Source organism: Dicentrarchus labrax, unplaced genomic scaffold (assembly GCF_905237075.1).
Source record: "Dicentrarchus labrax unplaced genomic scaffold, dlabrax2021, whole genome shotgun sequence".
NCBI lineage: Eukaryota > Metazoa > Chordata > Actinopteri > Moronidae > Dicentrarchus > Dicentrarchus labrax.
In genome coordinates, this window is record NW_026136769.1 from 72,862 (window position 1) to 87,692 (window position 14,831).

Here is a 14,831-nt window from a genome sequence, read left to right on the forward strand (position 1 = left end):
GTTCTCAGGCTATTTATGACTTTTTGTGACTGCGACAGCTTCAGAATCAGGTTTATTGCCAAAAAGTTTTTACACAAACAAGGAATTTACCTTGATGCATAAAAATCAAATTTGAAATATAAATACGATTTCTATAATATATAGATTAAATTGTCTCTCTCAGTCTGCAGACTGTGTATATACTGAATATTCTGTATTGTGTCACCACAATCTGGCCAATATAACCACCCTTTCTTTCCTCAAGTAGAAATACAGATACTTGAGTAAAGTAAAAGCTCTGAAATGTTCCCTCTTGGTTTCTCTGAAGGACGTTTCTGAAACTTCAGACATCGTCTCTGGACTGTTTCATCAGGTCTCCATGTTGGTGAAGAAGCGTAATGATGCAATAAAACAAATATTCCGTAAAACGTCCAATAAAAGCAGAGTCCCTAATAGACGCAGGTCTCATTTAAAAGCCTGGTGTGGCAGGTCTCCAATAGAGGCCTGGTCTGGATTTTATAGAAATTATCTCGATGTATAAAACCTCTTAAAATCCACCAGGTCGCCCGCTTGAGAGAGTTTTAAGTCGTTTTAATCTCCTACACAAATATAAATGTTTAAACTTCTGTCAGTATGTTCATAATGAACGTCATTAATCAGTTATAGATTCTCCACAACTCAATCGTTCAATATATTTTACTAAAACTATCAACAACAAAGTAAAACGTTAATTCATTCTGACTTACCGGTAACACGGTAAACAAAAGAGACGGAAAAAAACCTCTGAAGCATCATAATCATCATGTTAGTTGAACAAAATCTCAAGAGAAGCAGCAGTTAGAGTTCAGTTTAAAGGAATTAAAGGCCTGTCCCAAATAAAGGCCTGTCCCTAATAAAGGCCTGTCCCCAATAAAGGCAGGGGGAGTTCAGTGATTTAAGCAAATAAACGCAGTCCGGGCTATTATTAGAAGTTTTACGGTATATGATAATAAAATAAGAAGAAAACTAAAGTCTGATTTTAAACTTTAAGCAGCAGAAGTTCAGATATTGGAGATTAAAGGTTGTTGAGTTCTACCTGACTCAGCAGCTGAAGCGAAGGCGACGTCACCTCTCCGCTCTCCTCCTCTTCCTCGTCGCTGTTCGCCTCCTCCTCTTCCTCTTCCTCCTCCTCCTCCTCCCCCCCTCCTTTGGTCTCCCCTCCCTCCTCCTCCCCTGCGCCTCCTCCTCCTCCGTCGTCCGCCGGCGTGATCTGATTGGCCGTCTCCAGGTGGGCGGTGCCGAACGGCTCCGACGGACAGGACTCGTCCTCGATGGTGACTATGGCGACTCTCACCTCGTCTTCCTCGCCGTCCTCCTCGCCCCCTCGCCCTCCTCTTCCTCGCAGCAGGGAGGAGGAGAGGAAGGGGGAGGAGGTGAAGGAGGAGGAGGCGGAGATCGGAGTGTGCCTGCCGATCGGCTCCGCCCGTCCTTTGTCTTTGGCGCCTGCCTTCATCAGTTCTCTCTCCTCCTCCTCCTCCTCCTCCTCCTCTTCCTCCGTCCTCCTGTACGATGTGTTTAGAGTTCTGTCCTTCTCTCCTCGTTCTCTCGCTTCCAGTCCATCTATCCTCTCCTCCTCTTCCTCCTCCCCTCTTTCTTGACGCCCTTCGTCCATCTCTTCCTCACCTTCCGTTCTTCACACAGCAGAAGAGCGACGAAGCATCCTGAGAGATCAATTAACACATTAGTGACAATAAAAACAACACTAATCACTGATCAATAAATAATAATGATCAATAAAGCTTTACAGACTAGTTTGAGGTTTCATTTATAACGTTGATGTTTAACTTCTATTTATATTAATTCTGTTTAAAGGACCAGTGTGTCGGATTTAGCGACTGAATACTGCTCGCCTCACTCTAGAGTCGGTGTTTGGTTTGTCTGTTCTGGGCTACCGTAGAAACAAACGGCTCATTTTAAAAGGTAACAAAAACACAATTATTCTTTATATTCAGGTGATTAAACATTAATAAATATTATTTTATATTTCTGACAATAAATCCTCCTCAATGTTAAATCTGATATCCTCCAGCTGGATCCATCAGGGTGATCAGAAGATATATTTATCTTGTTTTCTCTATGTATTTATTTGTTTTATAGACGTCTACATATTGTTTTATGTATTTATTAAACACTACGATTCATCACTTTACTGTCTTCTTGTCTCTTTTTAACTTTCTCACCTTATTTTTGTTGTTTTTTTGAGATGTAAACGGCTTTAATACATATTTTTGGGTATTTAACCTTTAAAAAAAAAGCTCCACAATAACAATATACAACAATATAATAATAAAATGTTTGTTCTCTAACTCTAGTAGATGCATATATGCGTCTGTGAACAGATAAACGAGACGTACCGATGAAAACAAAGTGTAATTCAACCACAAACATATAAAACAGCTCCTGTTAACTCATACTTACATTATAGAGACACAGCCGAGGGTTCGACCCCCGAAACCTTCTGATGTGAAGAGACGAGAGGAGGAAGAGGAGGAGGAAGAGGAGGAGGAAGAGGAGGGTGAGTTCATCTGAAGGCTCTTCATTTACAATAATGTGACACAATATCTTCTTTTATTTCAGCTGTTTTTGTGATTTAAAATCCACAGATGTTGTTTATAAAGACGGAAATATGTCCCCTGTGTCATTAATGTGGCAGTTTTTGTAGTTTTTGTTGTAGTTTTTGTTGTTTTGTTGTAGTTTTTGTTGTTTTTTGTAGTTTTTGTTTTTGTAGTTTTTGTTGTTTTTGTTGTAGTTTTTGTTGTGTTTTTGTTTTTGTTGTAGTTTTTGTGTTTTTTGTAGTTTCTGTTGTAGTTTTTGTAGTTTTTGTAGTAAATCTGCCTGTTGCGTTTCTATAGCAACAGTGAAACTGTTTACAAAAAGCCCAGAAACAAAGTTAAATATTGTTGATTCAAACATTAAAGGTCGTAAATAAACCAAACTCACCTTTAAGACAGAAACTTTGTCCTCCGGACTTTAAACTTTAAACGGATTTCTCCTCCTTTCTGTCTCTTTCTTCATTTAGTTTTACTTTCCAGCAGCTTTAACGTCTCATTACTGTTTCAGAAAGGTAGAACTTCATCTTCAACTTCACCTCCCAACCGATTTAAACCTCTTAAACTACAAACAAACTCTAAAACAAACTCTAAAACAGACCAAACTTTCTCCGCTCCGTTGTTTTCAGCTCTCTGCACATGGAGCTTTGTTTGGCGCGCTTTGATGACGTCACGCGCTCCCCCGGCCGTTATTTTTTTTTATTTTATTTATTTATTTATTTATTTATTTATTTATTTATTTATTTATTTATGTTTGTTTGTTTGTTTTTAATCCATTTAAAGTTTAATTTTGTTGTCCAGTGAGTGTGTTTAATAAATAAATAATAAATCTTGTAATAATTTATTATTTAATTTTTAAATAAAAACATAAAAATAACGGTTTAATGCAAATAAACAAAACGATTAAATAATATCAGAAAGAATAAAGCTTAGTCCATTAATTACAGTAATTATTGCTGTTTTCAGTGATAAAAACTGTATTTTGACAGTTTAACAATGTTTGCATAATAATAATAATAATAATAATAATAATAATAAACGTTTATTTAATGTTTTTGTTGTGAATATTTGTCAAAAAATTGTAAAATTACAAAACAATTACATAATTTTTAATGTATTAACAGTAATAAACTTGAATTGAACAGTTTAATCTATTAAATAAACTGTAAAATCAAATAAATATAACGTCTTTAAATGCTATTAAATATTTTATGATTATTTAAAGTTACAGATATTTTATTTTTACATTAGACATGTAAATTCAGGAGTTATTTTTGTTTTGTTAGCTAATTTTTAATTGTATGAATATTTTAATTTTATTCATATTTTAATTTTATTTTAAAAATACAGATAAAAACCTGTAAAATAAACATGAAAAGCCCCGTAAATGTACAGATTGTGTTACAGTGTATGGTTGGATTACACTTTATATTATTATATATTCAATCTGAAAGAACTCGGATCAGGATCAGGATCAAACAGGAACTAATCCAGTTCAGAGTGTTGGAGGAATAATACTTTATTAATTAGTAGACAGATTATATATATATATCAAATATTGACTTCATACAAACATAAATAGATACATAAACATACAAACATCCTCATATGAACAAACTTGGCACTGCAGACTTTTCCCAGTGAGTCAGACACTGTCGCTTTCCAATCAGAGACACTTTAAATAATATATAATATCTCCTCGTCCAAACTATTCACTCCTCTTTTATTTCTCTCCGTGATTCTCAGTGATTTTAGAAAATCTAAATAAAAATACAATAATAATCATAATATGATTACTAATATGAATCAGGCCAGATGTACAAAGATTCCTCAGCTCGGTTAGTTAAAGTTAAAATAAAGTTGTTAAATCAGGAGCTGGGATTCGGTCGTTTACCATAAACACGACACGACGTTTTTTATAACAAACAATCTTGTTACATTAGTTTTTAGATGCAGATATTTATTTATTTCCTTCATTTTCCCTTAAAAAACGGGCGAATGTGGCGTCTCTCAGACGGGCGGAGCTAGAGGGGCTGCACGGAGGAATATAAATATACTTAATTAATCGCAAACAATCAAATATATTAATTAATATTTGTTTGGAAAAACACCCAAATTAAGATATTTCAACTAAAAAAACATTATTGTGGCACATTAGTAAAGGCTTGAGTAGAAATATTTTAAGGTGGAATTAATTAGAAATCAATAAATAGGTTTTATTTTTATTAATGCCAAAATTTAACACATTAATTTAGAAAATAACATGTTAAAAAAACGAATTAATCGGCTTAAATTCAGTGGAAAATGTCTCAAGAATCCGTAAATAAAACAATTTATTGATTTTTAATTGCACCTTTAGATATTTCTACCTTTAAAGTCTGAAAACTAATGAGTGTGTAACTCCTGTGAGGCTCCATATTGGTGTTTATTCTTTATATTGGAATGCAGCCTTTTACAGTCTAAATGGAATGCGTCCTTTTACCACCAATAAAGGTTAAAGGTTGACAAATTAACTCTTTATATTGGACTCAAGCCTTTTCAATCTCAACAGTGTCTGTGCTTCATGTTGGAATGTGTCCCTCAGATTTCTCCTGTTATCTCCAGTTCGGCCGGGAGGACTTGCCCGAGTCCCTCGAGTGAGACGACTTGTCGGAGAAGGAGCCGCTGTCGTTCCGCCGGTGGCCTTTAGAGGGAGCCAGCGAGACGTGGGGAGGCGCCCTGATGCTCTGAGACCTCGTCAGCGCGGAGGAGGAAGAGGAGGAGGAGAAGGAGGAAGGGTTGATGAGATCCGAGGGTCTGAAGGTGACGGGGAATCTCAAGGAGCCTGTTCGCTTCAGAGGGGAGGAGGTGGTGGGTGGGGCGACGGGGGAGGAAGAGGAGGTGGTGGTTTTGGGGGAGGAGTCTGAGCCAGTGTGGGGTGAATGTGGAGGAGGAGGAGGAGGAGCGAGGGTGGCGCGGGTTCGTCTGAACGAAGAGGAGGCGGTGCTTCGGGCGAAGCTCGGAAGCAGCGATGATGAAGGAGTAGCGGCTTTGTGCAGAGGAGTAACAGGAGCACTGACGCTGCCTCCTCCTCCTCCTCCTCCTTGAGTGAGCGCTCGCAGCGTGGAGCGACACATCTTCTCCTCCGGTTGGACTTTGGGTTTTGTTAAAGGCTTCCGGATGGACGGCTTCCTGTGCAAGTCCTGGTTCTGCTCTCGTGCCGAAGGACCCGAAACCTTCTGGTCCTTCGAGTCCTTGTTGATGCTCGAGCGTCGGGACGAAGGAGCGGTGGACGGTCGCTCTCCTCGTCGGAGGGAGGTACTGTTGTGGCTGGAGACCGTCAGACCAACAGGTACCGCGGTGCCGGATGAGTCTCGTCGGTTTCCGCGAGGAGCCTTTTCAGGATGTTTGCCCAGAGACGGAGCACTTCGGCTGGGTCTGGAGATCGGCACTACCCGCCTCATGCCCTGGTTCTCGGAGCGGTTGAGGGTGCGGACGGGTTTGCCTTTGTTGGAGGAGGCGGGTTTCATCTCAGCGGGTCGGGGTTTAGAGGTAAGGAGGTTCTTGGTGGAGGTTTTGGTCGAAGCTACCGGTTCGGCTTTATCATTAGTGGAAGGTTCTGTCTTGTTTCGGCTCCCCGTCGACTGTTCTCTCTCCTCATTGGTCAAACCCTCCACTTCCTCCTCCTGATTGGCTGCATCTTCCTCAGAGGCACCTGCGGTGATTCTAGGCCCTTCGTTGGTTGACGTAGGCTCCGCTGGGCGCCACCTCGGGGACGAGGCGGGATGCGACGGGTCGTCACAGCGGGAGACAGGCACCGGTTGGCTGCTGATGGGTACAGGCACTGGCTTCTCATTGGCCGGCTGAGGTTCTGAAGGCGTGCGATTGGTTGGTGAGGAGGAAGCTTGCTTACTTCCTCCCTGATTGTCACTTCTACTCTGGTCCTTCTCAGTTTGTGCGTGCGCGTCGTCAGAGTGTGCGAGCTCGCCGGCTGCCTCGCACACGCCCGTCACGCACCATACGACCACCTTTTCCTCTCCTCCCTCCTCTTCCTCTTCCTGCGATGAGGACGTGTTTGTCTGAGGGATTTGTGCATCAGGTTCTTCTGCGTTCTTCTGGACTTCATCAGCTTCTTCCTCTTCTTCCCAAATCGATGATTGATATATCATCTCCACGATGGCGCCCGGTGCGATGGCGTTCTTCGCCGTGGCCGGTCACCTTGTCGAACACCTTCAGCTCAGGCACCAGAGTACATTTCTCTAAAACCACCGTCATGTTTCCTGTCGCAGCGGCGCCGCGTTCAAACGTCTCGTCACTGCGGTCGATCGATCCTCTAGAATCCTGATCGGCTTTGTTCGTTCTAGTTTGTTCCCCGCTCAAACCAGAGTGGCGTTCGGAAAACGTTCCCCGGCCAGTAAAACCCAGTCCGAGTCGATCTTTGCCGTTGTTGTTGTGGTCGGACTGCTGGTTCGCGTCAGAGGTAGGTGCGACTGTAACTTCATTTATCGGGTTGATGGCGGTTAATCCAATCTGGGTTGCATCATAGCTGAGGTAAGTGGCGGTTGTATGGTTCGCGGAGGACGAGCGGGTTCGCGGCGCCGTCTGTCCCGCTTGAGGCTGCTGGTTTTGGGGGAAGCTGCACGTTGTGGCCCTTGGACTTTGCGGGGACAGTCCCGGACTTCTACGCCCGTATTCGTGTGCCGACAGTGGGGCGTCTTTGTGGTCGTGGGTCGCCATTCCCAGGAGTGCACTCAGCTCACGCTCAGCAGCAAAGGACGCCGAGCAGGATGGAGAGTTACGGGAGCGCCGTAAGCTCCCCGAGCGTCCCAGAGGATTGTTGTTTAGCGGCGATCGGGGTCGAGGCTTCGGGGACAGAAGCTCCACCAGCAGCCCGGCCTCGTCGTGTCGTGACATTGCAGCAGACATGTCCGCCTCGCTGCTGCAGCGCAAACTGAAAGCTCCGCCCACCTAGAACAGAGTCACACAGTTTAAGTCTTTACTGGTCGAGGAGTTTGTGTGTGTTTGTGGTTGAAGGTGAGTCCTCCTACCTTCTCTCCTCCGGCCCACGAGTGCCTCTTCTGCTCCTCCAGCTCCTGTAACCGCCGGCGTCGGGCGGCGTCCTTCGCCTCTCGCTCCATGTTCTCCTTCAGACAGGAAACACACATTGTTAACTGTTATTTCTGTGTTTGAACAGCAGGTGGCAGCAAAGGTCAGCTGTGTTCAGTTCAATATATCCTTTATATCTCCACTCAACTACATTTATCTGACAGTTGTTGTCGCTACTTTTACTTTACATGCAAAACATAATGAGAAACTTTAAATATCATCAAACATTTCATGATTTCAGTGTCTCATATTTGACGATTTGTCTCTTTTCCTCGTCTTAAATTACAGTAAACTGAATAATTTTAAGGTTTAGACTGTTGGTCAAAACAAAACAAGACATTTAAAGTATAATTGTGACTGTATTTCTCACTTTTATTTTACATTTTATCACTAGTTGCAGCCCAAATAAAACAGTCAAAAATTACCTCCTGCTTAAACATTAATGCATAATATAATAAACACTATATATAATATAGAATGGTATATATATATGTATATCATAAGAAATAAGTGTGGACAAAAGCGGTACTGTTACTGCCTCCTTTCATTGATTTCAAGGGGAACATTAAGAATAACTGTACAGAAACAGCCGATATTCTCTCTGATGGTCCAGTTTAGCTCATATAGAGACATTAGTATTTATTTTGGATGGTTAAAAAACTCCTTGTCATCGGATTTGAATACTTCCTCTGCCAGTTTCTACTGTTTGCTGCTGTTTATGTTTATAACTGTGTGGATCTGTGTGTGCGTACCTTGACGGCAGCGGTGAACCTGGAGCAGAAGGTGTGAAAGATGCTGAAACAGTCGTCCAGTCTGAACGTTTCTCGGTCTTCGCAGAAGAAGTCGATCAGCTCGCTGCCCTCCTGCTTCAGCTGCTGCCGACTGCCGCGCAGCGAGCACAGGGACGAGGTCGCCGACTGAGACACAAACAAACACAGAAAACATGCACGTTAGCAACAAAAACACAAAGAAACAATGTTGGACGCAGCCAAACTAGTTTCCCCTCATTTTATTAAGCTAACTGACTATAGCTTCATATTTATCTATTACTTGTTTTTTCAGAGTTATTAGTGAAGTATCTGAATACTTCCTCTACCACAGGTGTGTGTTTTACCTGCAGGAAGTCGTCCAGTTGCTGCAGCAGCTCCGTGTCTCTCTGGACGTTCTCCTCTACTGAGCGCGTGCGAGTCGTCAGCCACTGTAGTTCAGCGTCCAGCGTTTCCACGGAGATCCTAAAATATAAATATATATATATAAAATGTATAAATATCAATAGATATTTTTCTGTTGCTGTTATTATTGTTATTAAAATGAGGAAATTGTGGATTTTTAAGTGGAGAATTAAAGTGTTTAATATGTGAACAAGATGTCTGACCGGGCTGCAGGTTGGACGTGACTCAACTTCAGAGGAAACTCCAACAGATTGACGTCTTTTTTCTGGGCTTCCTGCAGCAAAAAGAAGAATTACTCATTTTTTTATCCACTGATTAATATTTATTTCCATGTTTTGTTTATTGTTTGTGCATTGATTCATCCCCGAACCTATTCTAACCCTTAACCCAGGTCTTAACCCTTAAACAGCTCTCAAACTGTCCTCTCTCTGAAGATCTAAACTCTAATTGGTCCTCACAAAGACAGCAAACACACAAGGAATATAAAGATATACTGTGAGGTGAATCAGGATGCAAATATGTGAAGATTTAAATCAGATTGGATGAAAAATGAATTGTGATACTGTTTTTAGAACAGCAGAGGGCGCCATCTACTTTTAATTTTTGCTTGTTGGACATCACTGGTTCCCAACCTGAGAGTCAGGACCAAAGCTTCATGGGGGGGGTTGCGAGGCCTTCTTGAGTTTAAGGGATGAAAATTGTTTAAAAGAACAATGGCCGAGCGTCAGAGAGAAGAAAAATAAGCTTATTAAGTTTGTATGATTGTTCAAAAATATAAAAAAATACATAAAACAGAGAATTGTATAAAAAGTTCCTTAAAACAGGAAATAATCTCCTTAAAATTCATCCAAACGTCACCAAAATACACAAAGTTCCTGCAGTTACTGAGTTCACTATTTGGGTTCATTGTACAGTTTTTAATATTATATTAAATATCTATAAAATATGTGAATGAGTCAGTTTAATGAATGATAGAAAAAGGGTCTCTTAAGGGGGAAAGGTTGGGAACTATTTTGATGTTTATACGTCAGAAATAAAAGAATTTAAATATATTTTTAGGTTTTTGTCTGGGAAATAAATCTTTATTTAGTCATAATGACACACACACACACACACACACACACACACACACACACACACACACACACACACACACACACACACACACACACACACACACACTCAGGTTTACTGACCAGAGCCACGAAGTGCAGCAGGTTCATTCCCGGTTTGTTGGCTTTGGTGTCGGCCAGAGAGAGAAGAGACGAAAGCTTGAAGCCGACAGCGTTTCCTGCGTACCCTCCCTGAAATACACACAAACACCAAATACACACAAACACACGGAGATCAGACACAAACACAAACCTCCACAAGAGTCTCGACTTATTAAGTTACGTCGTACTTTATCCGAGTGCTTCGGTTTTCATTAGGAACGGCTCGATGTGCCGATATTGATCTGATATCCTCTCGTTAACAACCAGTTAATAATACAGATAATAAAACATTGGAGGCACTTTGATCCACAGACGCCTATAAAACATCAAATATTTCAGTTTTATTTCAACAGCAACACTCAAAATGATATAATGAATAATTAATTGCACTCGGATCCTTTTTTTCTTCCCTGAGATTAAAATTAGAGCTACTTCTTCCTTAAGGGGCTCTTCTCCTACGACCCCCGACTCAGTGATCAACAGTATTTAATGGATATTTCAAATTATAACAGCAAGAAGTTTGTGTAAAACGAGGGATTTTAATGCATTTTGAGCAGATTATTTCCTGTTTATGGAACTTTTTTGTCCGTATTATGTGTTTTTTTAATGTTTTTTAACAACCATACAGACTTAAAAGGCTTCTTTTCGGACGAATTCACAGTTTTCTTCTCATTATTCTATCAACTCTTTGGTTATTTAAACTTTTATAACGGCTACCTAATTACTTTACTTTACAGAAATGGCGTACTGTCTATCATTTTAAAGTTTTCTTAAACCCCTTCAAAGTTAAGAAGCCCCGACCAAGCTTTGGCGACCCCTAGTGGAGGTTGTTTGTCAGGCGTTCACTCACAAAGACGAATAAATAATGTAACTACTAATAATGTACAGTTCATTATAGCCAAGAATCAGTGCGTTCCTTCTTAAAACTGTCTAAAGACATGAAGACTATTTCCAGAAGATATAAAGGATATAAATGAGCTGAACTCTGTTTCTGTCTCTAATTATTCATTGGTACAGTTTCTTTTGTCTTCACTCACAGCGTTCAGGATGTTTCCCGCCTGCAGCACGAGGTGGAGAACAGCGTGAAGCTCCTCACAGCACATTAACTCTGGAGGAGACAGAGGAGGCGTCTTTATTCGCATCAGAGGAAACACAAACAAACAAACAGACATACAAACAAACTAAAACATCACCTGCTTAAAGAAAGAGAAAGTAGAAATCCTCTTTATACCCGCAGCGGAAGAGATAACCAGGAGTTTATAATCCTGTGTGTGTGTGTGTGTGTGTGTGTGTGTGTGTGTGTGTGTGTGTGTGTGTGTGTGTGTGTGTGTTAGCCTGCAAACGGTTCGTTAACACACACACTGCTATAAATAGTCCAGGTGTTGTTTCGCATTGTGTGAGAGTGTGAGAGTGTTTTACTGCTGATGTCTCACTCTGCCTCTGTTAATTGAACCAAACGTGAAGATAAAACAAACAATAAAAGGAGAAAAGACGCTTTTAAAGTATAAATCTGGTTTTCTTTTACTTTTTTATTGTTTAAAAAGATGAAAAAAAAATGAAGAAGTGTTTGTTAAAGTGGAGGCTTCTCAGAAAATAAATCTATTATTACGTATATTATCATAAAATATAATTTAAAATAATATATAACATGTCGCTTATTTGTATGGAAGACTATTTCTGCCCAAAAATACAAACAAATAATCTAATTAAAACTTGATAATAAAAATATCCCCATGGCATAATTATAAGATAAAAAATAATAATAATCACAATATAAAAAAATTATAATTATGACATAAAAAAATCATAATTATTATATAAAAATGTAAAATTATGTTATAAAAAAATCATTATTAGATATTTTTTAATCATAATTATATAGAAAAATCATATATATAAGATAAAAAATAAGAGATTTTAAAAAATATGACATGACAATTATGTATTTGTATTTATCTTTAAAGAAGGACCCGGCCACAAGATAATGTGGATCGGGGCCTTGGTAGGGTTTGGGACCTGCTGACCTACAGCAACAACATCCTCAGTTACAGAGTCAGTAAACTGTAATTAGGAGATTAACACATTAATATGAGCTTTAATAATATTCATTAATAAGCATTAATTAACAGTTAATATGTGCGTCTGAGCTCTGCGAGGTCGTTACCTTTGGTGGCTGTGCGAAGGATCTTAATGTCTCGTCTCATGACCTCACTCGCGGCGGGAAACTCCTCTTTCAACAGCATGGACTCGATACGGACCGAGTAACTGCAGAGAGAGAAATTAATTAATACATTTTTTGGGGGTTTTTTTGCTGCCATTAGTCACTAATGTCTCGCCAAATTAAGAGCACATTTCCCATCAGCCCTTGAGCTTCACGTCCCATCTGCTCTTTGTTCTGGAAGAAGAAGACTTCATTAAGACCCCCCCCCCGTTAGCTTTTATCTGTCATCGCAAGAAAAATCACTTCTTATGAATGAAACTAGAAAAATAAAGACAGGAAGTGAACGATTTAGCACAAATTTCTGATAAAATTTCAAAATAAAATATCAAAAACTTCCATCAGCCTCTGCAGTAAACTGTAGTGTTTGAAAACTTGAGGAATAATCAATTACTACTTAATAAGCACATATATGCTGATATATATTCCTCTAATAGACGATTGCAGATATTGATTGGCTGATAGGTAACAGGAGATTGTTAGTAGAGGATGTTAAAGATAACAATATGTTTAATTTAATTGAGAAACAGCACAAAAAGCTATAAAATGTCCAACTCACTACATATCTCACTAACAAACACAAGTTTATTTAACTGTTAATGTTAAAAAACAGCAAACAAATATTCACCAACAAAACATCAAAAATAACATAAAAAGTCCAACAGATGGTGATGTAGTATTGTCATGGAGGTCAAAGGTCAAAGGTGACGAGCACTGCCTCTCACCTGGGGAGCTGAATCAGCAGGTACACGAAGGAATCGGCCAACGAGAGCTTGGAGACGTCGCCGCGGTACGACTTCAGCTTCTTCACCTTCAGCAGAGGAACAACGTGTGATTACTTTTTACATTAATACGGCTTAAAGATATCTTATATCATATTATCTTATATCTTAAACATCTACAACTGTGAATTAAAGATTTTATTTCCACCAAACCAGAGTTGGTGATTGTTTTAAAATGATTTCTGTCCACTTTGAATGAAGTTCTAATGTTTTAAGCTAAAATGAGTGTTTTTCTCTATGGAGTCTGGTGGAGAGCGACACTGATATTACGGCTGTTTGTGGTTAAACTAAAGGTCTATCTCTGGAGGGATCCTTTCCATAATGCTGTCAGACACTGACAGTAACAACCTGAGTCTGTCAGTGGCACAAACAACTACTGTTAGTGGACAAACTTTACCAAACACGTTTGTCCCCAAGGATTAACGTTAGCTTACGTTGCAGCTACTGCAGCTCTTCATACAAATATTTCCTCATCTAACTCTGTGAATTAAGGATTTATTTCCACCGAACTAGAGTTAAAAGACTATCAAAGACGCTTTTAGTGAGTTTTATTTTGATTCTATCCACTTTAAATGAAGTCACAATGCTTTGATGATACCTGAAGTAAAATTTGTGTTTTTCTCTATGGAGTCTGGTGTGCGTTACCTCCTCTGTCTCTGGCAGCAGCTTCAGCAGCTCTCTCAGAGGCTCCGCCCCGTAAGGCTCGCTGTTGCCACGGCGAATGTCGTCTACTATCGTCTGATTGGCTCTGGAAGCAGGAAGAGACTTTACAATTAATTAATTAACAGGAGAGAAATTACTCACCAACAGCAGTAAAGTCAAATAATTTGATAATCAGTTAATAGTTTTATAAATTTATGAAGCTTAAATGTGTTTTATGTCATTTTAAACTGTATTTCTTTATGTTTTTGACTGTATACATTAATAATAAAGACATTTTATAGGTTAAAGGACTGATTAAATCCTGTATAAAGGATCTCTGAGCTGTTAATGATCCTAATTTGCATTCTGCGACAGAAAAAACTGTGAATGTGTTTTTTCTGCTGATGAGAAAGTGAAACGTGAAGAGAAATAAAGGACGGTTGAGTTCACTGAGTCAAGAGTTTTGCTGCAGCTCGTTGACGCTCTGGGGGGGGGTTATGTCCCGTCTGCTGCCTCCCAGAGGGGTGGAAGTGGATATATGGAGTTTAAACTTCACTTTTATTGTTTAACACTGAGTTTGTTTAACGTAAGTCTCCTTTGAACGTCGTCTTCTTACCGTTAATTAATTTTACACCACTATTATTATTATGTAAACCACAACAACCATATAAATATAAAAGCACTATATATAAATATATAGTATATATATATATATATATATATATATATATATATATATGTCCCCACCCGTCTGCGCCCTTGGATGGAGGGCACAAACCCATCACCTGGTCATATGACCTGGTCAGCTCCAGGTTTGTATGCAGGTTCCCTCCTCCAGATGAATGTTTCTCCTTCAGAGAGACCTCTCTCTCTCTCTCTCTCTCTCTCTCTCTCTCTCTCTCTCTCTCTCTCTCTCTCTCTCTCTCTCTCTGTGTGTGTCTCCCTCATGCCTGTATGTCTCTCAGAGTGTTTGGAAAGCACTCAGTCTGAACATACTGATGCGGTCAATACAACATAAACACATTCAGGACACTTGCTGACAGTCTTCAGTGTTACTCAATCAAACCTCTGAGTATTCAGAATCAGTGATGAAGCACAAACCCACCGACTGTAAAACTACAATATAAAGACGGATAAAGACGGATTACGTT

General features: G+C 39.8%; 2 protein-coding genes across 3 annotated transcripts in view; both read right to left on the bottom strand.

The window, feature by feature from the left end:
- The window catches only part of LOC127359774 (F-box/WD repeat-containing protein 7), a 31,141-nt gene extending 27,912 nt beyond the window's left edge, over positions 1–3,229 (bottom strand). Inside the window, exons 1-3 of one of the 2 annotated variants that reach the window (XM_051393899.1) lie at positions 2,959–3,229; positions 2,437–2,476; positions 1,055–1,679 (exon numbers count right to left, since the gene is read on the bottom strand). In XM_051393899.1, the coding sequence (XP_051249859.1) occupies positions 1,055–1,630 (576 nt within the window). In that variant the 5' untranslated portion in view covers positions 1,631–1,679; positions 2,437–2,476; positions 2,959–3,229. The remainder of the gene's footprint in view (positions 1–1,054; positions 1,680–2,436; positions 2,477–2,958) is intronic. The other variant, XM_051393900.1, reaches the window with a different exon arrangement.
- An 832-nt stretch (positions 3,230–4,061) lies between these two features.
- The window catches only part of LOC127359778 (FH2 domain-containing protein 1), a 28,721-nt gene continuing 17,951 nt past the window's right edge, over positions 4,062–14,831 (bottom strand). Inside the window, exons 5-15 of the mRNA XM_051393918.1 lie at positions 13,684–13,786; positions 12,982–13,067; positions 12,203–12,303; positions 11,076–11,146; positions 10,021–10,128; positions 9,028–9,098; positions 8,767–8,884; positions 8,405–8,569; positions 7,595–7,690; positions 6,722–7,514; positions 4,062–6,675 (exon numbers count right to left, since the gene is read on the bottom strand). Of these exons, the coding sequence (XP_051249878.1) occupies positions 5,162–6,675; positions 6,722–7,514; positions 7,595–7,690; positions 8,405–8,569; positions 8,767–8,884; positions 9,028–9,098; positions 10,021–10,128; positions 11,076–11,146; positions 12,203–12,303; positions 12,982–13,067; positions 13,684–13,786 (3,226 nt within the window). The 3' untranslated portion in view covers positions 4,062–5,161. The remainder of the gene's footprint in view (positions 6,676–6,721; positions 7,515–7,594; positions 7,691–8,404; positions 8,570–8,766; positions 8,885–9,027; positions 9,099–10,020; positions 10,129–11,075; positions 11,147–12,202; positions 12,304–12,981; positions 13,068–13,683; positions 13,787–14,831) is intronic.